Genomic DNA, 18,885 nt, shown 5'->3' with positions numbered 1-18,885 from the left:
AACAAGGGTGTGTTTCTAGGATCAATCTGAAATATGGCATCTCAGTCTTATTTTTTTGTAACTTATACTGCCTATTGCATTACAACTCATTTTCTGAAGTTAATTATGCGTTCTTTATTCAAAGCGGATTACAGTGCGATAACACCCAAGATAAACTAGTTAATTTCTTCCTGAGATAATCGGTAGATATTTCGCAGATTTCAATGGGTTGGATACAATGGAAAATGACATTGTAATTGAAAATGAACCTTGCGGAAATAAGGGGAATGGTAAAACATCGATGTTCACTGAAAATGGTGCTGATAAGTCGGCAGCTGTTGAATGTATAGGTAAGCGATGTTGCAATTTTAGCAATATTCTTAACTGACTATACCGATAGAAGAAAATGCCGTTCTTAATGAGATCTGTCGAGATTTGATAGTTACTATGGTTTTTCTTTATATGTATATGACTTTGTTTTGCAGAGCTAGATGACGATCATGATGACCCTGACTCTGGTGATGAGCCACCTGCGAAAAAGAAAGCAAAATCACCAGTGCCAGATGATCCAGACACTCAGGTTCAGTTGCATCTTTCTCGAAGCTGTGTACCATATTATACATAAAGAAAAAAAGAAGTAAATTCATATTTACAGGGCTTTAAATAAAATGAATTTTAGGCAGGGGAAAAGAAACCAGAATTGACAAGCGGTGAAGCTTTATTGAATAAGTTAGAGGCCTATGTCAAAGATGCAATCGATAAGAATGCGAATGTGGAGAGGTGAGCTAATTCTGTGAAGCGAATATGAGCGGTGTAAAGACGTAGTTAATTACTTCGGTTGCTTTATGCGTTATGCTGCTGGATTATTTACCCTAAAAAGTATTACCTGGCAAATCTTTCAGCACTGATCACTATAATTTTTTGTGATTTTTTTGATAAATAGGAGTAGTTAACTGGCAATACATGGCGCAAATGGTCTTTATTGTAGTGTTCTGTTTGGTTTAGGAGAACCTATCTAGTGTGTTTGGTTTAGGAGAACCTATCTAGTGAAAGTCAGAGATCATGAGTTCATGATTGTTTTTAGCATCTTATTTCGTTACATTTTCTATGCAGGAAAGTGTTGGATGCATTATTAGGAGCCATTAATATTCAAGTGCAGCGTGAACCCTTGTCTGTCCGGAAACTTATACTGGACAAGCAGTTGGTGTTACCAAACACCATTAGTTTCCCGCCGTCACAGGTATTTTTTGACATTTATTCTGCGTGTAAATTATTCATTAAAAATTTGACTAGATTTTTGTGTTGTAGAAATAATTTGCTTTGGAGTAAAACTGAAGTGCTATAAGAAGTTCAAAATCATTGGAATATTTAGCGTGCAGATGCTAATGAATTCTTCACAGGTTGTGGATTTGCTAATCGAACATGATCCTGATGCACCTTTATCAAAAGTGATCGGGCGGATGTTTGGCGACGAAAGGCCAAAGCTTTCCGAAGCTGAAAAACGCGAACGGCATTTGTTGAAATTGGGGCATCCCGCTCCTCATATGACCAAGTTGTTGATGGATATTGGACAAGATCTTGTTCAGGAGTCTACATATTCCGATATCGTCCATGCAAAAAATTTGCCTGAAACTCCGAAAAATATGGAAACATATAAACAGGTTTTCCGTGTTCATTCTATAATTTTAATGATGAACGAACATTTGAGTTCGTAAGTGTAATGCTCTGCATTTCCCTTATGTAGAGGTTCATACTTTGGAACAGATTTTATTTGGTATTCTCTACAAGTTGTAGTGAATTATTAAAGATTTCCTGAGATATATAAGTCGTGTTTGAGGTTGCACAGCAGCTTAAACCAGTGTGGGAAGCTTTGCGGAAGAAAAATGAACCATATAAACTAAAACAGTATACTTGTCAGCTGTGCAATTTCCGAACTGAATCACGAATCATTCTTTCGGTGCATCGGCAGACACCACACTTTGATGGAAGGAAATACCAGTGTGCACTATGTCCTGAATTTTTCACGAATGAAAATATGATTTCACAGCATTATCTGTATGTTATTTGTCCACCTTAAATGATCTCTACCATTATCTGCCGATTATTATGACTATGAAATTAATTCTAGTCCAGTTTTATGTTTAGGAGAGAGCACGATCTTGTGGCTGGGAAGGAAGAAGCTATCCCTCGAAATCCTTGCCCATGTTGTAACGAAGACTTCATGTACAAAGGACAACGAGACCAACATCTCAAAATGTGTCGAAGAGATCTGAATAGAGTTCGGTGAGTGCATGTTATGGATTTACTCAGAAATATTCAAAATTTTTGTGGCATGTCATCGAAAAAGATCGTGGTTTTCATGTTATTTGTGTGAAGAGCTAGCAGGTTTGTTATCTTCCTGATGCTTCCCATGGATTTCTCACCTCATCTCCAGCTTATATTCCAGCCTGATAATGGCACCAAAGCACCCGCAAGATGTCAGTGCCATCAATCACTGGTTATGGGATAAGCCTCCTGTTGATCCGACGATATTGCAGCAACAACAAGTGGCGCAGCGGCAACAAGTAGAGGTTTGTTTATAATTTTTCTTAATTCTTGGATAGACGATGGTGTTGTATTTTTTCAGTACGATGATACCTTTCATTGTCTTTACATATCTTTTGGACGTTATGAGCAGGATTCCGTTTCCAGCAACCGTTCCTTTTATCCACTCTTTCTTGAATTCATTCTAGAAACTGCAGCGTGCTCAGTTGGCGCAACAACAGCAGGCGCAACAGCGTCGTAGTCAGTCTGCCGTGACTAATTCAGCACTTTTGGCAGCACAGCAACAGCAAGCTGCACTCCTCTTACAGCAGGTACTGTTTAAGGATCGAAGTGTGTTTATTTTTCTTCTACATTTTCAAGATATAATTCGTATGTAAGTTTATATGGTCATTAAGTACATCTTGCTGTTCAGTTCAAGGTGAAGAATATTCATGTCCTTCAGTCTTCGGAATATATTTTGTAAAATGAAACCAAAGACTGTTTAGTGCTCTTTCCACGTTTGTATTTAGTTGTACCGGATAATGTGAAATAATTTATAGCAAAGGATAAGGGCGGCGCAAGTCGTGGCTCATCATCAACACCAGGCAAAGATGTCTTCGTTAATAGGAAATCCAAGTCTCTTGGCAGGTAAGAAAACGAAATATGACTTCCGGTCAGCGTTAGAAATCAAAAATTTATATGGGATGTTTTGTTGTGCTCCATTGGAATGTCACTCGAAACAGGACAACTCCAATTTTTAGTTTCGAATAGATTTTCAAAACCTTATTTACTTCGGATTATTAAATTATAATATTTTTCAGCGATGCAGCAACAGTTGCAACGTGCTGCTGTTAGTGGAATGCGTACCCCGGGATTGTCCTTATTCGCCCAGCGTGGAGTAGCTGCCGGAATCCGTGGACCAACTGTGGCCCAACACACAGCTGCTTCACTTGCTGGACGTATTAGGGCACCACCGCAAGTATATTGGTTTTTTTTGTGGTACTTTTAGAAAACATATGCATGTTATGGATAATCACATACGTCTTTGTTGTGCAAACGTTATAGTATTAGCAAAGTTCGATTTCTTGGGCTGCATATAAGGAAGGTTGCATTATGTTGATGTTATGGGCTGTCATGAAGTCATGCGGAAATATTTTCGGTGCAGAATAACTCTCATAACCTTTGTCTTTCATGCTAACGAATTGGTCTTATGTTGTTCTCTTTAGTTTTCTTTTGGAAGACAAGGATAACGGGAATTCTTCTATGCTTATCGAGATAAGTTATCGAATAAAAACTATCACGGGCTAAAAGTGGGAGGAAATATGGCAAAACATGTGAGACCCGATCTTCCTAAAACATGAATAATTGCTCACTCGTCTGAAGTACTAAATGTGGTGATGTGTTGTTCTGTCTTGTAATATGAAAAGTTCTTATTTCTCAATATGTTCATTTCAATACATTTTCGTACTTTGTTAAGCAAATGAAATTTAATGTCAGAGCATTTAGAGTGGGGTATTATGAACAAGTGGGATCATTATTAACAAAATTAGTAGTTTTCTTGATTGCAGGTCCCAGCATCTCGTACACAACTAGGTGGAGTTATATCTGCTGGACATAACAACAATGTTTGTGAAATCTGTGATCAAAATGTCCAGGACAGGGATAGATATCTGACACATTTGCAACTCTTCCATAAACAGATGCGCGGGAAAACATCAGCTGATATGCAGCAGGCAAGCGAGCATTTCATGAGCTAGTGAATGCAGTCGGTTATTTCCAGTTTATATAGACAGTTTGTTCATTTCTTTTACAATGATATTTTTCATATTTCTGTTAGTTAAGGAATATGAAAAGTCGTCCGTTTCAGGGCGCACCGTTAGCTTGTAGTCGTTGTCGTGATAGATTCTGGACATATGAAGGGTTGGAACGGCATCTTGTCATGGCACATGGCCTCGTTACTTCTGATCTCTTAACAAAAGCACAGAAAAAAGAAGATGGTGGGCGTTGCAAGCATTGCGGCAAGGTAATACTTGTTCCTCAGTATTCAATTATGTTTCCGTTGTTTTGGATTGATAGCTGTTTCATTACGCATTTATAGCTTTCTTAACGTGAAAGTCTTTCAACTAATTTAATTTTATTTAGAAAATCAAGCTTTTTCTAGCAATATGCTTTCAATATGCTGCAACATTTGGTGACGGATCATCAGGTAAAACTATGTTCTGCTGAAATTATGTACAGCTGTGATGTTTGTGCCTTCAAGTGCAGTAGCTACAGTAAGCTCGAAGTACATCTGAACACCGTACATCCAAAAAATCCTACGCAAAATTCTACTTTGAATAATGCGGTCAGCTCAGCATCGGGTAATTTTGATTTGTTTATATTCCATTTCATTTATCTTAAATATATGAACATCGCTTTGCTTAGTAGCCTTACGTAGCTATGTCCATGCTTTAGCTCGTCGGATTCATGACAGACGATCACCTGTTGCATGCTTTTTGTCCTTGATATTTCTGGGAAACAAAACTAAATTCTGAAATTGGATTTGATACCACACAAATCTACTTTGTCTTGTTCACTTTAATTTTCGCACAAATTCAATTTGCATGTTTTTCTAGGGGGACACAATTTAGAAATATTGTTTCTTCTATGGCACAATTACTTTCCGCTCGGTTATTTTCTATTTGTGTGCTAACTGATTTTTTTTTGCTCGCAGATTTTCCGTCCTCCTTTGAGGAGATAAGTAGCGAAGACAGAAACGAAGATTTGAAGGGATGTTGGGCCAGATCTGGGCAGATTATCCCGAAATATGGAGTAATTGGAAATAGCAAAAATAAAAATGTGGATGTCATGCATGAATTGCACCGATATTTTCGACCCAGTGCCGTCATCACGAAAACCAATGTGATAAAAGCAAGGAAGTCATCCAGTGAAGACGGCAAACTGCAGTGCTGTACGAGTTTCAAATCTCGAAGGGTATTACGCGATTGGAATATTATGTTCTAAATCGTTACATCCGGATTAAAAAAAAAAGAGAAATACCAGACAGTGAGGCGAGAAAAAGTTAAGCTTCCTTATATTGCAGATATTGTAACATGTATTGCTGTGTAAAGCACAATTCGCAGTCTAGGTTTATGCTTCATAGAATCGATCAGCATAAGCAACTCATGTAGCAAGTGTATTTGCTACGAAAGACTTCCTGTGAAAGTTAATTTTTATAATGTAGCTAAGTATCGCAACCTGAGCTAAACATAATGGATTTAGGAATTCAGGTACGGGATGAAATTCATAATTACTGCATAATAGACTTTTATCGTTTGGGTAGGATTAGATGCTTCCTATGTAGTATTATGTTTTAATTTTTGTTCTTTAACTTCCATATTTACTACATCTAAAAGTCGTTGAGAAAAGCGTGAGGGAAGCTTTGGATAACTGGGAACGCATATGAGAAATCTGAAAATCTGGAATGTACTGGGACAGTCCTACTAAAAATGGTTTAATGGCACTGGGATTCCGGGTTTCTTCCAACTTTTCTAACGTTTTCTTGGTGATGAAGGTGTGTTGTTACTAATCATTAATTAACGGTTGTTCCACCAAAGCGCCAGAAGCAGCAGCTATCATTAACAGAAAATGCTATTTTGGTGCTTTTTTTGTTCTCAGCATGCTGCTAAGAGAAATTTTGACTACGCACCCCTTCCATATGACAAAATTCAAATTAATAATGCATTACAGTTGCTCTGTTTTTCCCATGAATGTCTTGTGTGATTGTGTTTGCGATAGTAGCTTTTTCTGACTGTCTTTCTCCATGCTTACTGAGACGCAGGACACAACAGGGATTTTTCCGGATTCAGGTCCAGAGATGGTCAATTGTCTTGACAAAATGATCGTATTCAATCATTCCCTCAAGGATCTCCTGTTTTTAGTAAACTTTTCTATTCTGTTAAGGACATTCTTGGTGGGACACTTTTGGATACTGGTTTTCTTGACTGGATCAGTTTTCTTACGGTTAAAAGTTCCCATTCACTCTTACCTGGAATTGAGATTAGAATGGTTTCGGAACGTTAGACATTTTAATGATCCTAGATCATCTGCTTTAGTCGCATATTTTCTACTGTTTTGCTTTGGACATTTAATGGAATGAGATGATTATAAAACTAAGGGCTTTCTTTAACCGAAATATGTTTAGGGGCAAGGAAGGTTTAACTTTGTGGGTCGCAGACTGCTCAGGCCGGAGAAAGACGTCGATGCTATCTTTCCGAGCTGAGGGAACATTGCTCGGTATCCGGTGTATTTGAAAGGAAATGTTACTTATTCTGATTATGTTTTTCGTCATGTCTCAACATTCTGTTTACTTAGCTGTGCAGTAGTTATCTGTGAAGCGCGATCACAATTTCTGCATGTCAGATAAGAGTGGTGTCATTGACTGGGACAGTGCCGAAAATATTTATAGCGGAACGAAATGAAATTCATTTGGTCAAGAAATGGTTTGTGTATTACTGGCTTTTCTCTACCTATATCATTTTACATTCGTGTGTTTCAAATGAGATTTTGTTACTGAACTATTGGTAGCGAATCCTTACATTTTGTGCGGCGAGAATTAAGATCGTTTGTGAGTTTGTCGTACTTGTTATTTAGCGTGAGAACTATTTTATGGATAACTGTGAACAACCCGAAGAGCTCTTCTAATTGTAGTGGATTGGTTGCTTAAATGTCACTATTCAATGATTTTTTTAAAGTGTATTCTGGAGTATTTCTATTGCTGATATATTGATTTATACGTTTTTATCATGTGTATAACCTATATTACATTTTCAATTTCCATCTGCGATGTGTTTGTACGTTTTATGTTATTGTTTGTATGTTAAGTGTCATGGTGTTTTGTATGCAAACCTCATTCAGGAAATGGTTGCATCTTGAGCTGTTTCAAGTTAGGACTTTTAAATTTCCAGAAATGATGTTTAGGGCACAGGTTTTGTGAAAGGCAATTTGTCGTGCAATAACGTAACAGGCTGGAGCCTCTGCGCATTTTTATTTGCTGCATTATTTGACGACTTTGCTATTTTATATTTGAATCAGTGAACTCTGTCATTTGGTAATGCTGCATTGATGATGGATTCGTAATGTGCAGCGAAGACTTAAGCGGTTTAAAGAAAATTAATAACAGGAGACAGTGGAAACGCTTTCCCACGAAGTGTGGCATTCGCATTTAAATAGAGAGAGGATTCTAAATCGCTCTAGCGTGCTGTAGGTTTTGGGTTACGTTCAGAGTAGTGAGTGGGGAAACAGTCGCTGTAACGTCAAGATTTACAGAAACAAAATGTACGGACAGGTGTATAATGTGAGAATTCAAAATTTTCAAAGCATGTCACGCTGTTTACATCTTGAGTTGATTCGGCTCTCATGCATACTCGGATAGGTTGATGACAGTAAAATATCGGTCATTCTTGCAATTCAGGATTCAGTCATTATTGCTGAACACTTTTTCTAGACGGGTAACGCCACCAGTATTCAGCTACTGTCTGAAGCAAATGGGAATGACGCAAGGATTCCAGCGGACACGCATAGCTTTCCCCTGACAGGACAGGAGGAAGTTACGCGTACTCCCTGAAATCTAGAGCGATCTACAAACAAGTGGATAAGTGGTCAGTCTTTTGCATGACGAAGTTTGAATTACTGAGTAATGTGCTTTATTAGTTCAAAAGCTATCCTAAAGTTAAAGTCGCAAAGCTCACCTTATTTTCTATTAGGTTCCCATATATATCATACTTGACAACCTCCACACGATGTAAATTGGCGAGGACGTACAACGGATAACACCAAAAACATGCACCCCAAAGAACGTTCGTCCAATTCGGCTAGATAAATGAGAACAAAAGCAGGTTAGTGTTCGGTATAAATGTAAAAAGCTTGAGAAGTGTACAAGCTGCTTGGCAGGTTTAGGGGATTAGATTCAAGATATCCAAGGTTTGACATCCTAGGACGACTTATTACTTTCTATTCTACTGAATGGGTACTTCACTAACCATTTCTGCAGTTGACGCGTGGAACTTTTATGCAACACGTTCGGAAGATATGCAGTATTCGAACTGACTTATCAAAAAACAGTACGTCCTTGGTAGGAATACCAGGTACTTCTGCTTCAGCTAAACACTTCTTCGTATCTGGAATGAAACCAAATGTAAGTGTTTGGTAATCCCGAAACAAAGCCATCGAAGCCCTATGACTCCACTAGAGCAAGCGTTCTGAAAAATAAGTAGCCTCGAAATGAAATAGTTTTTCTCAAGACCGCAACCTCTTGTACGAGGGATTTGCCATCTTCCATGAGCAGCACTCATTGTACCAGTTGGTAGTGAATACTTCCACTTTGCAACAGTGCAGGTAAGTGATCTGAACTTTTGACTTTATCCAGATAAGATGGCAGACTTCCATTATGCGTTGTCTACATGTAAATAGATGACTGCAACAAAACAAACGACTATACGAACGACTTCAATCCTTTTTTGGAAGACGAGTTTCCCGATGTTCAACGATATAGTGTTGAAGGAAAGCAATGCACCAGGTGATTGAATAGCAGTTATGAGAAAGATCTGACTGGGATTATTTACAAGTGCAAACATATTACAGAAATCAAAGTCCATGCTAATAGTCTTGTGGGAGACACCGCAACTTAGTCTTGTTTTCTAATGGAGATCATAACCACTTGCTCTTCTTCAACAGTAGCACATTCTGGATGCTAAATTTCATAATTAAAAGAGCAGTTTCTTAATATTTCAGTAAACGTCTGTATACGAGATCAATGAATTTCATAGCGGGGGTGGCTATCCGCGAACTGAATGCAAATGGTGGAATCTTGGATTGCGTTTTACTACTCAGAACTGGTGAGATTTTCACTCTGTGACGGTTACCATTTCCTGGGAAGTGAGGGATATGTATTGCCGTGACGTTATCGTAATTTTGTTGCTTTCAGGTGCTTTTGCCATGGATGTAAAGCCAAATCATACCATTTATATCAATAATCTTAATGAGAAAACGAAAAAGGAAGGTAGGCTGTACACTTTGATCAGCTTATCTGGTAGTAGTTCTGATGTGGGCATGCCGAGTAAAATTAGCAATCTGAGATAGATTTAGTGGGATTGGGAAAGATAATTTCTATTTGCGATACGATGGATAAATTTTTTAGAGCTCAAAAAGGCTCTTTACGCAATTTTCTCGCAGTTCGGGCAGATCATTGATATAATGGCATTCAAAACACTGAAGATGCGTGGGCAGGTTTGTTTTATTCTTAAACATTTAGGCATACTTCGTACCATATTGTATTTTTGTATATATGTACAATATATATATATATATATATATACATATTGCCGCTACCTGCAAGGCCCCTACTTCTGTTCTTTGAACTTACATGTGGAGTCTCACTTTTGTACTGAAGTGTGAATATATCAAGTTCATACCGTTTAACTCCTTTTCCTTGGTTAATGTATAAATTTCTGCAGGCACATGTGATATTCAAGGAAATAAGTTCAGCAACGAACGCCTTGCGTGCGATGCAAGGGTTCCCGTTTTACGATAAGCCTATGGTGGGTTTGATTTATTTACACTTGGTCCACGAAGACCTTCTACTTACTGAACTTATCATCAATATTTCTTCCATCTTCGTAATCTTATTTCGATTTTGTAAAGAATTTTTCTAGGTTTAGACATCATTGCGATGGTAAGCTTTTGCTGTATTCGTTTGCCACTCCCCACCTCTAAACATTCCTTTAGTCGGTCAAATCTGAGGCACCAAAATATTTAAAACATTTTGTTTTACAGCGTATACAATTTGCACGAGAGGATTCTGACGTTATTGCGAAAGCGAAAGGTACTTATGTAGATCGTCCGAAAAAGCACCTTCTTGCCAAGCAGGCTGCTGGAGAAAAGCGGAAGAAGACAAATCATGTAAAGGAAAGTAAAAAAGTAAAGTTTCGTCAATATTTAATTTGCACAACATATGGTGGTTAATGGCTAGGCTTGACGAACGAAGATTTGGAAAGGGCTCTACCACGCTTGCTGTAAACGCTATAAATTTGGGTGTATTCTTCCAGTCTGCGCAATGAATTTTTCTAGATGAGGCACAGCGTACGCGGAACTGGCCCCACCCGTCATTTTCAAGGTTCATCTACCAGAGCCTAGGGAGCTAGGGTGAGACGTAGTTTTTAGGATAACCGTTAGGACAACCTCTTAAATGAATAGTCTCACAGGGCTGAACGAGCTTTATCTGCTCTGATTTAGAGTTAAAATTGTCCTCCGGGATAGCTGTCGAGAGGTTAACTGCTCGCCACCCATCCTGCTTGTGCTCGTGGACCACCTTCTCTGACCCTTTATCTGAGGCCTGCCTCGCATGGGAAGCCCTACCGGAGGATAGCTCGTCAGCATAGCTCGCAACTACATAAGGGGACATAAGCTCCGGGCGACACGGGGGTGTCCGTGGGAAATACCCATATACGTGTATATATATATATATATATATATATGTTGCAAATACTTCAAGTTCTCTGCATTTGATTCCATTGTAGATGCGTATAGACAAAGGCGCTACTGGGAAAACCGAGCTTCCGGAAAAAGCAAACCCGCCGAATAAAATCCTGTTTTGCACAAATCTGCCTGAAGAGACAACAGAGCAGATGCTTTCTCTTCTTTTTAATCCGTAAGTTTTAGTAACAGTCTTTTTAGGATTCAGCTCCCCAATTTTGAAAAAGTGCGTACAGCAGAGTATTTCTCGTTATGGTTATTTAGATCGTTTATTGTTGGAGAACTTTCCATCAGAATTGTTCTGCAAAAATTCAAAAACTTCATTACTATCATCAGTTGATGTAGACTCTGTTGAAGTGTCACACTTAAAAAAAAATTTTGGACCTTCTTTTTATAGTTACCCTGGTCTCAAGGACATCAGACGTATTCCGAATAGGCCAGATATTGCATTTGTTGAATTCGAGACGGAAGCTGAAGCAACGTCAGCTCGTGCTGGTTTAAACAATTTCAAGATAACACCTTCGCAGTCAATGTATGTCAATTACGCCAACAAATGATTTTCCTGGTTGCTCCTTTTGTTTTTGTTGATCTCTGGGGTATCCTTAATATTCTCTGCGTGTGGTTCTTTTTATTTACCATAGTGTTGCGTTCAGTTATGTTCAATTTTTCTTGTCTTTATGGGCGTAATTTAAAGTATTAGCTTCATACTGTTTTATGAACCACTTATTTCGTATTTTTATGAAACACTTATAAATTTTATACTGTTTCGTGAACCATTTATAAAATAAAATTCCGCAAAAAGTAATATTTGTCCTCCACTTTAATTGCTATCGAAATGTCAGTGCATTGCATCCTTTCGATTGTTAATAATATTGATTATATTTCGTATTTAATTATATATTTTGGTAATAGGTTTATATGTTTATTAATGTGCCCCTGGTTGACTAGTTTATGACGTGCGATACCGATATTTGGGATGTTCTAAGATTTTGTAGATGTGACAGGAAATTCGTTGGGCAGCCATCACTTTTTAAAGAAAGTATGAGATAATATGTGGTAACGAATGATTTGATCAGGATAAAATCTCACTGTCGCAGGGGTCGATAAATTTTTCTTGGATATGGTTCTAACTGGCACCCTGTAGCTCTGTGTATTTTTGTGGTCATATGCTGTTGAAGCAGTATGAATCCATTCTTTCGTATTGGTAGTTCATTTTAAATCGTTATCTTTGTCTCGGTTTTTCAGTGTTACTGAAAAATTGTTAATCGAGTTGCGCTTTGAAAAAAGAGCTTGAGGTTTTGAGCTTAGCTTTTTCGGAGATGTACTTATTTCATTTGAAGCCGGCTTTTCCCTTACGTAATTTTTGGTGAGTATTTACTTTTCAATTTCTCGATAATCACTTATTTGAAAATTTAAATTGGTTATGCAGGCTGTATTTATGGCATCAAATGCAGCTTGTTTCTCTTTCCAGTAAAATCAAAAAACGGTACACCAAAGCTTTGGATTGTTGGAAATGTCATAAAGCTATTGAATGTTTGAAGGTACATTTCCATTCCTTTAAAAAATGATGCGTAGTACGTGATGAAATCCCTGATCAAGCGAAAATATTTTCAATATGTAGGGGGAATTTAATTTGCTGATGGAACCTTTCCATTCGCTTTTCCTATTTTTGATGTCATATTGAATTTTTCTTGTTTTTATTATCTTTACCTTATCCAAGTGATATTGGCAATTAATTAAATCAGAAGCCAAGTTCTTCACCTTTGTAAATTATTTATCTGCTAATTCCTTTCCGATTCGCTCTTGTTATATAGTTCTAAAACCTCATTATTGAGATACGTAGAATGAGAATTAAGATTGGTTGAACTGAAGGATTTTATGTAGATTTGGTATAGTAACTCTTCAATGTCTTTCTACTTGTTGATAAGTGGATATTGCTTGTTACAGGAAAAGGTGTTTTGTCCAGTGTGTTCAGCCATCCAACCAGTTGAAGGCAGAAATTATTTCGATTATTTAGGGCTACTTCCTGGATTTGACGTTGATCTTTCATTATTGAAGATGAATTTTCTCAAGTTGCAATCAGTTATTCATCCTGACAAATTTTCAAAACATTCTCAAGTAGTATTTTGCTTTATGCACTTTTGAAAACTCACTGTGCATTTCGACAATTAATTTGTTTGCATCGTCTTCATAGAAGGAAAAAACCCTTGTTTGTATCATCTTCATAGAAGCGAAAAAATATTCCTTTTTTCTTAAAGGCGAGGTGAGATTATTTGATCTTCGTTGCATCGTTTTCAGCTTACTCTTGATTAAATTGATTACTTGGTCAGGTTTTTTTTTAAATCTTCTAAGGATTCATATCGATTTTACGGAAAATTTACTCGATATTTCCTCATTTCTAATTCCTTCCAACCTGAAATTCATGGGGAAGTTAAATTCTGGCGTCACAGTAAGTACACGACAATTCATTCATCACTTTGTAGAAGGAGAAAGAAATATCTGAAAATTGCTCACGATATCTCAATGAAGCGTATAAAACATTGACCGAACCGTTGGAGAGAGCCAAATATCTGCTAACGTTGAAAGGGGAGCCACTGAATAATAAAAGTAACTTTCCCAAACTTGTTTTGATTATCGATTATTAATCATTACGGAACTCAATTCCCAGTTCATTAAATTAGTTGTACAACAACTTCCGGAATTTTACTCCAGCATTCTGGCTGGCAGATTGTGTGTTTTCCTGAAATCCAAAAAAACTTCGGGAGGTTTAAATTTATTTTGTTGGTCAGAGGTGGTTCAGTAGTTGGTGATACTATTTCTAGATGCAATGGGCAGCAGGGATTTCTTGGCAGAAATGATGGAACTGAATGAATTGATAGTAACAAGCAATGATTCAAAGGAACTGAAGATTTTGTTGGATGAAGTGGAAACTAAGATTCAGTTGATAGGAAGAGAATTTAAGAGCAGCATTGAAACAAACGAGCTTAAAAAAGCGAAGGAAGCTGTATTCAAATTAACCTTTTACTACCGTTTGAAGGCCGGTTTATCAAGTAAAATGGCAGATAATGAATAAATCTTTACTTCTCAGTTGTTTTGCTCAAAAACAAAAGTGGAATGGTCATTTATTCTGAGCACTGAAATTTTTCTACATTAGAAATATATAACACCGAAGTGATGAAGGGTCAGAAGATGGCATTTCATGCCCCTTTTGTTTTTTTTTTCTTTCCATATTATGAACATTTACACTTTTCATAGTCAGTCAAGATTTCTTGAGAAAGCCTGGCTTCAAGCACTTGCTTTCGCAATGCTAAAACGGGTTTAGTCTTTCAATATTACGGATCCAGTCTCGAGTCACCTCCAAACTTTGAAGGATGGAGCAAATAGGGCGAGTGTTTGATTGCTGAAAAGGTCCCCCTTCATTTTTGTCCCATAGTTTGCTCTACTGTGTTTGGCTGAAGCTCGCAGTGCATATCTGGGCTATAAACAGCTTGGTTATTGAACCGGTGACCAGAAAGGAATGGAAAGGGAAAATAAGCGAATTTAGTCAAGCGGGAAGAGGTCATAATGCATCTTCCTTTGGGAGCCCGATATGCGGGGTCCTGATCATTTGGTCTCTTCTTTAGTTGTTTGCAGCCTAATCATCCTGCCCATCAGCTGGTGCATGTGCAATACAGAACTTGACGTATGTATACTCCGCACCTGTCCTAGTAAATATGTTTAATTCCAGTAAATATATTTATCCATCATGGACGACTTCTAGCAAGTATAGCATTGAAAACGTCATAGCATGCCTTACAGTGCCTACAGATTGCAAGGAGGAAATGGCCAGAACGCCTTATTTGTGAAGTGCGAAAATTGTTTCCAGTGGACATCCCGCATTTCACATGAACAACGATACTTCGTACTTTAGTAGGTTCCTGTATCCTCCATCCGAGGATACACCGTATGGATAGAGTATAATGTTGAAATATACCAAAAACCGCCTATGTGACTTACCAGAAAAACTGAGAAGTAGGAAGAACAAAATTATGCAACAAGCGCACAGATATACCATAAGCTTCCGGGGATTACTTAGCACTCTTACACAAGGGGCTCGCACCCTCCTTCTTTTCTCCCATCCCTCTATAGCCGCCTCCCTATGTCTGCTACAGCGTGCCCTCCTCATCCTCTCAGTCACAGTCTCTCTCATCTGCCTTTGATCAGCCTGCTTATGGGAGAGTGTCAGAATGGAGGACGGACAATCGATTGAAAGTCGAGCGCACCTCTTCTCGCATTCATTCACCATTTTTAGGCTTAGCGTGTGGTGGTGGTGGTTTCGTGTTACGATCTCGTTGGCGTCTTCCAGTTCTTTGCTCGGTTATACATAATTATGCACTTGCTATTTTATCTCAGAACAATTGGAAAGATTGGCCTGAGGTCGTGGAATGGTTGAATTCTGGATCCTTTCGGCAGATCTTATTCTGTATCCTTACATTTTTCGATCAGTCGCGTGTTTGTTTGTTGTGCTTTATGCTTATAATTGTGTTTCCATCTAAAAGTTCTTCCTTGTAGTTCTCGGGTCGTTTCTGTCTTTTGTCAAGGTCTCACGTTCGGTCCCGGAGAAGATCATGTCTCGCTCAGTATTTGGTCAGTTTCATTTTGCATCTTTTCACTGCAAGTGCATCTTAAGTGGGAGAATTTACAAGACTGTTTGGTGTGGTGGGAGACTCTGATTTTTCATGGATCTAGTAGCCATATCTTACATAAATCCGTATTATAACTAAATGATGAACAAGAAACAGTTCTGGAGAGTCATGTATTGATAATTCAGTGCCGCGAAATATTTAAACGATTTGAAACTGCCGAAGTATTTTAAGGGAGTGTTGCCAGATTTCATAGGTAGAGGAGTCCTGTTACGAGTTGGTGCTTTGTTCAGATACATGGTCTTGCCGTCATCCCTCACCTCTCTTTCCTTTTCAATACGATTCCTAAGAGATAAATGTTGAGGGAGGCAAGGTTTTAATTTCTCTTCAACTGGCATGCTTGGTAGAAACTCGGGTGCAGATTGTTTATACCCTGGACCTCAGGCTTTTACAGCAAGTTTCTTGGCGGTGTAGCCTGAAAAAAAACGTATCGACATCTACATACATTATGTAAGTATGTAAGTCGGGAATACAGATCTTGTCAGCCGTACTTGCCATTTTTTTGGCAACATTATAAAATTTTTGAATTGCTGTTTTTCAGTTGGAAACTTGCCTTACAGCGCAAGAGAGGAAGATGTGGCAAATTTCTTCTGGCAAGTTGGTCCGGTAACCAGCGTGCGTATCGTGCTGGATCGGGATACAGGTCGTCCGCGTGGTTTCGGTTTTTGCGAATTCGAAACGGAGGCAGCGGCGGAGCAGGCTGTTGGAAGTATGAACCATGCAGAATTTATGGGACGTCAACTTCGTGTTGACCGTGCTATTTCTCGATAAATAACTTCAACGGCTTTAGGCGTACACCCATTGTTTTGTTGTGATCGTCCCGTTTCAAGAGTTCTTTTGCAACCCGATTACTCATGCATTGGTGTAATTACAGTGTTGATGTATTCCGTGGCAGTTTATCCTTTGTCACTTCTTTGAATTTCTTTTCAGTACAAATATAACTTTTCTGTTCTGACACGTATTTTCAGAAATAAAAACTACATTTTAAAGTGCGTAACGAAAAATGGTTCTACAAAATTACGTTGTGGCTGTCAGGTAGGTGATGCATAAACATGTGGGTCTATTGTGATATTAGTTAATTATTACGGCCTAGATGCGGTGAAATTCAACTAACACTATCTGCACCGCAATTCGGGACTCTTCGTATTCTGTGGGAACCAGGAGCTTCCCATTATCAAGTCGACTTTCTACATTGTCATCTCAGGCGCGGCAGGAACAACTTCGCGACAATGGTTGGTTCATTCTCGTTTGGTAGTAGTTGACCCAGTTTTTCGGCAGAGGCAGAGGTCGGTGATGAAGCGGGGCTGAACAGTAGAAATATATTCAGACTCCGTAAGTATTGTTTGGCGCCAGACCACGCCGCCTTGTGTTTGTTAGCAGCGCCCTTAGGCATTCCATGCGTCCACATATATAATAAGTATTCTGCGCAGAAATAAGCTGTGCGGATACCCTGCCTGGTATTTCCTTCGCTGAGCAGAGGTTCGGTAAATGTATTTCCGCTCCAGACATGCAAGTCAGACTGGGGTCTTATAATTAGTGAGAATAATCATCAGGAAGTATTCGTATTTCCAATAATTTAGGGAGACTCATTTCCATATATCACTGAAGACGAGACGAAAGGAATTGAGGTGCAAGATTAGATAATTGTTTATTTTCCGTAGGATTAATTAAGTAGATCAGATAGTACGGATTTACTGGATTTTCTTCGGCAAATTACGGAACGTATATATTGAGTAACTATACGGTAGTAACTATCGATGGTAGCGATCGTTACCATGAGTAGAACTTTGTTCCATCACAACTTCCAGCATCCCTTCATAATTTCTTCCCTTTTTTGAACTCAAAACAGCTGAATTTGAATGTGCAGGTGAGTTACAGCCTTTTGCTTCAGCAGTTAATCCAAATTCCGCAGATATTTTCCAACCTGAGACCTTATCGTTCAAGAAAATGTAATTCTTTACTCAGTCATTTTTCACTTAGCCAAATCACATATCATAATCCATAAGTAACTGGGGAAAAAATATCCGAAATCTAGCCGAATCAAGACAAATATTAATCATATGTTCATCGGCCTTTTGATTAAATAATTTTCTAATGAATTCTTAGGTATCGTATTTGACACTTTTCTCTTCATCAGCCTTTTCTTTGGCGTCTTGTCTTCCGGACTTCCACCGTCTACCGTCGCATTGATGGTATTTTGATCATTTTGCAGTTCACTTATCGCTTTTCTGAAAAGTTTATGCAAGAAGTGACCAATGTCTGCGACTAAAATTATACAAGCCCAAAAACCGAAACGTTGAACCTAACGCTTTTTCCGCTACATAAAACTATATTTGCCATGCTTTTAATGATGCCTACAAAAATACCAGCAAACGTATATATAAGTGTTTCATATCAATTTCTGAACCTATTCAAACATTCGTCAATATGTTGATTCACCAATGTGAGCTTCTTTGGCAATGCGACTTTGCAAATTGGGCAAGGTTGTGGTTCAGCCAAATGAACCACTTCTTGAGAGGTACCATCTAGTCCGTCTTCAATGTCGAAGTTGCGATCAAATTTCAAATTTGAGAGTAAAAGACTATTATTTGACGCATCATCACTAATATATCCCAATGCTGTCGATTCCGTTTCTTTTTGCTTCCAGAATGAGCATAGCGGGTTTGAGGGCTCAATCTGATAAAATGTAGCATTAGGAAGCGAAAAAATGATCCATATAACAATTATAAATACTAAACTGTGGAACCTTCTCATTTTCGAAGACTAGATGCGCTAACCGTACACCAAGCAATCTCAAATATTTATCACTGCCATGGTCGTTGTGCATTTCTCGACGTACAAACTTTGAGCATAAAGCAAATAAACGGTCTACATCAGAAATCATGTAATCCACGCTGAAAAACTACTTAGTCAAGAATTTTATGATAATTCCAAAGATCTTAGTGAGAAGTATAAAAGTTTTACCTTACTCTTTAGCGGAAACTTGGAATCAATCATGAAAGTGGAATGACAAAAAGAAAGAACATGATACCAATAGTACCTGCAGCATCTTGTAATTACATCAAACGTCGAGAATTTCATCTTTACAGTAACTGTTCGTCCTCCTCGAACTCTATGATCGGGTAAAGAATCAATAAGTTCGTTGCAAAGACTCTCCAACGTCTGTAACGTACAAAAAGCCGGCATTATA

At 38.3% G+C, this 18,885-nt stretch overlaps 6 protein-coding genes across 6 annotated transcripts in view; 4 read left to right on the top strand and 2 right to left on the bottom strand.

The window, feature by feature from the left end:
- The window catches only part of LOAG_17403 (zinc finger protein), an 8,966-nt gene extending 1,292 nt beyond the window's left edge, over nt 1-7,674 (top strand). Inside the window, exons 3-17 of the mRNA XM_020450064.1 lie at nt 198-329; nt 465-559; nt 659-759; nt 1,093-1,219; nt 1,380-1,640; nt 1,817-2,034; nt 2,125-2,262; nt 2,426-2,549; nt 2,712-2,834; nt 3,063-3,150; nt 3,324-3,481; nt 4,071-4,235; nt 4,370-4,525; nt 4,664-4,862; nt 6,686-7,674. Of these exons, the coding sequence (XP_020306316.1) occupies nt 198-329; nt 465-559; nt 659-759; nt 1,093-1,219; nt 1,380-1,640; nt 1,817-2,034; nt 2,125-2,262; nt 2,426-2,549; nt 2,712-2,834; nt 3,063-3,150; nt 3,324-3,481; nt 4,071-4,235; nt 4,370-4,525; nt 4,664-4,862; nt 6,686-6,702 (2,102 nt within the window). The 3' untranslated portion in view covers nt 6,703-7,674. The remainder of the gene's footprint in view (nt 1-197; nt 330-464; nt 560-658; nt 760-1,092; nt 1,220-1,379; nt 1,641-1,816; nt 2,035-2,124; nt 2,263-2,425; nt 2,550-2,711; nt 2,835-3,062; nt 3,151-3,323; nt 3,482-4,070; nt 4,236-4,369; nt 4,526-4,663; nt 4,863-6,685) is intronic.
- LOAG_02294 (hypothetical protein) lies at nt 7,666-8,728 on the bottom strand. Its single transcript, XM_020445968.1, has 3 exons — nt 8,523-8,728; nt 8,232-8,354; nt 7,666-8,018 (listed from the first exon to the last, which is right to left on the bottom strand). The coding sequence occupies exons 1-2, from the start codon at nt 8,707-8,709 to the stop codon at nt 8,260-8,262; spliced, it is 282 nt and encodes a 93-aa protein (XP_020303635.1). The 5' UTR covers nt 8,710-8,728; the 3' UTR covers nt 7,666-8,018; nt 8,232-8,259.
- Nucleotides 8,729-9,270: 542 nt separating this feature from the next.
- LOAG_02293 (hypothetical protein) lies at nt 9,271-11,809 on the top strand. The gene is made up of 7 exons (XM_020445967.1): nt 9,271-9,377; nt 9,467-9,541; nt 9,680-9,768; nt 9,996-10,079; nt 10,315-10,458; nt 11,058-11,188; nt 11,411-11,809. Exons 1-7 carry the CDS (start codon nt 9,296-9,298, stop codon nt 11,568-11,570), a joined length of 765 nt encoding a protein of 254 aa, XP_020303634.1. The 5' UTR covers nt 9,271-9,295; the 3' UTR covers nt 11,571-11,809.
- A 162-nt stretch (nt 11,810-11,971) lies between these two features.
- LOAG_02292 (co-chaperone HscB) lies at nt 11,972-14,086 on the top strand (the record flags this gene model as incomplete). Its single annotated transcript, XM_003137830.2, has 5 exons — nt 11,972-12,379; nt 12,485-12,554; nt 12,961-13,131; nt 13,497-13,620; nt 13,836-14,086. Exons 1-5 carry the CDS (start codon nt 12,333-12,335, stop codon nt 14,084-14,086), a joined length of 663 nt encoding a protein of 220 aa, XP_003137878.1. The 5' UTR covers nt 11,972-12,332.
- A 714-nt stretch (nt 14,087-14,800) lies between these two features.
- LOAG_02291 (hypothetical protein) lies at nt 14,801-16,466 on the top strand (the record flags this gene model as incomplete). The annotated part of the gene is made up of 3 exons (XM_003137829.1): nt 14,801-14,922; nt 15,165-15,508; nt 16,237-16,466. The coding sequence occupies 3 exons, from the start codon at nt 14,801-14,803 to the stop codon at nt 16,464-16,466; spliced, it is 696 nt and encodes a 231-aa protein (XP_003137877.1).
- Nucleotides 16,467-17,446: 980 nt separating this feature from the next.
- Nucleotides 17,447-18,881, bottom strand: LOAG_17402 (hypothetical protein; the record flags this gene model as incomplete). The annotated part of the gene is made up of 5 exons (XM_020450063.1): nt 17,447-17,626; nt 17,818-17,923; nt 18,103-18,371; nt 18,442-18,589; nt 18,736-18,881. The coding sequence occupies 5 exons, from the start codon at nt 18,879-18,881 to the stop codon at nt 17,447-17,449; spliced, it is 849 nt and encodes a 282-aa protein (XP_020306315.1).
- Between the last annotated feature and the right edge of the window lie 4 nt (nt 18,882-18,885).

The sequence above is a fragment of the Loa loa genome (assembly GCF_000183805.2).
Source record: "Loa loa unplaced genomic scaffold supercont3.70, whole genome shotgun sequence".
Lineage (NCBI taxonomy): Eukaryota > Metazoa > Nematoda > Chromadorea > Rhabditida > Onchocercidae > Loa > Loa loa.
This window is presented reverse-complemented; position numbering and strand designations above follow the sequence as displayed.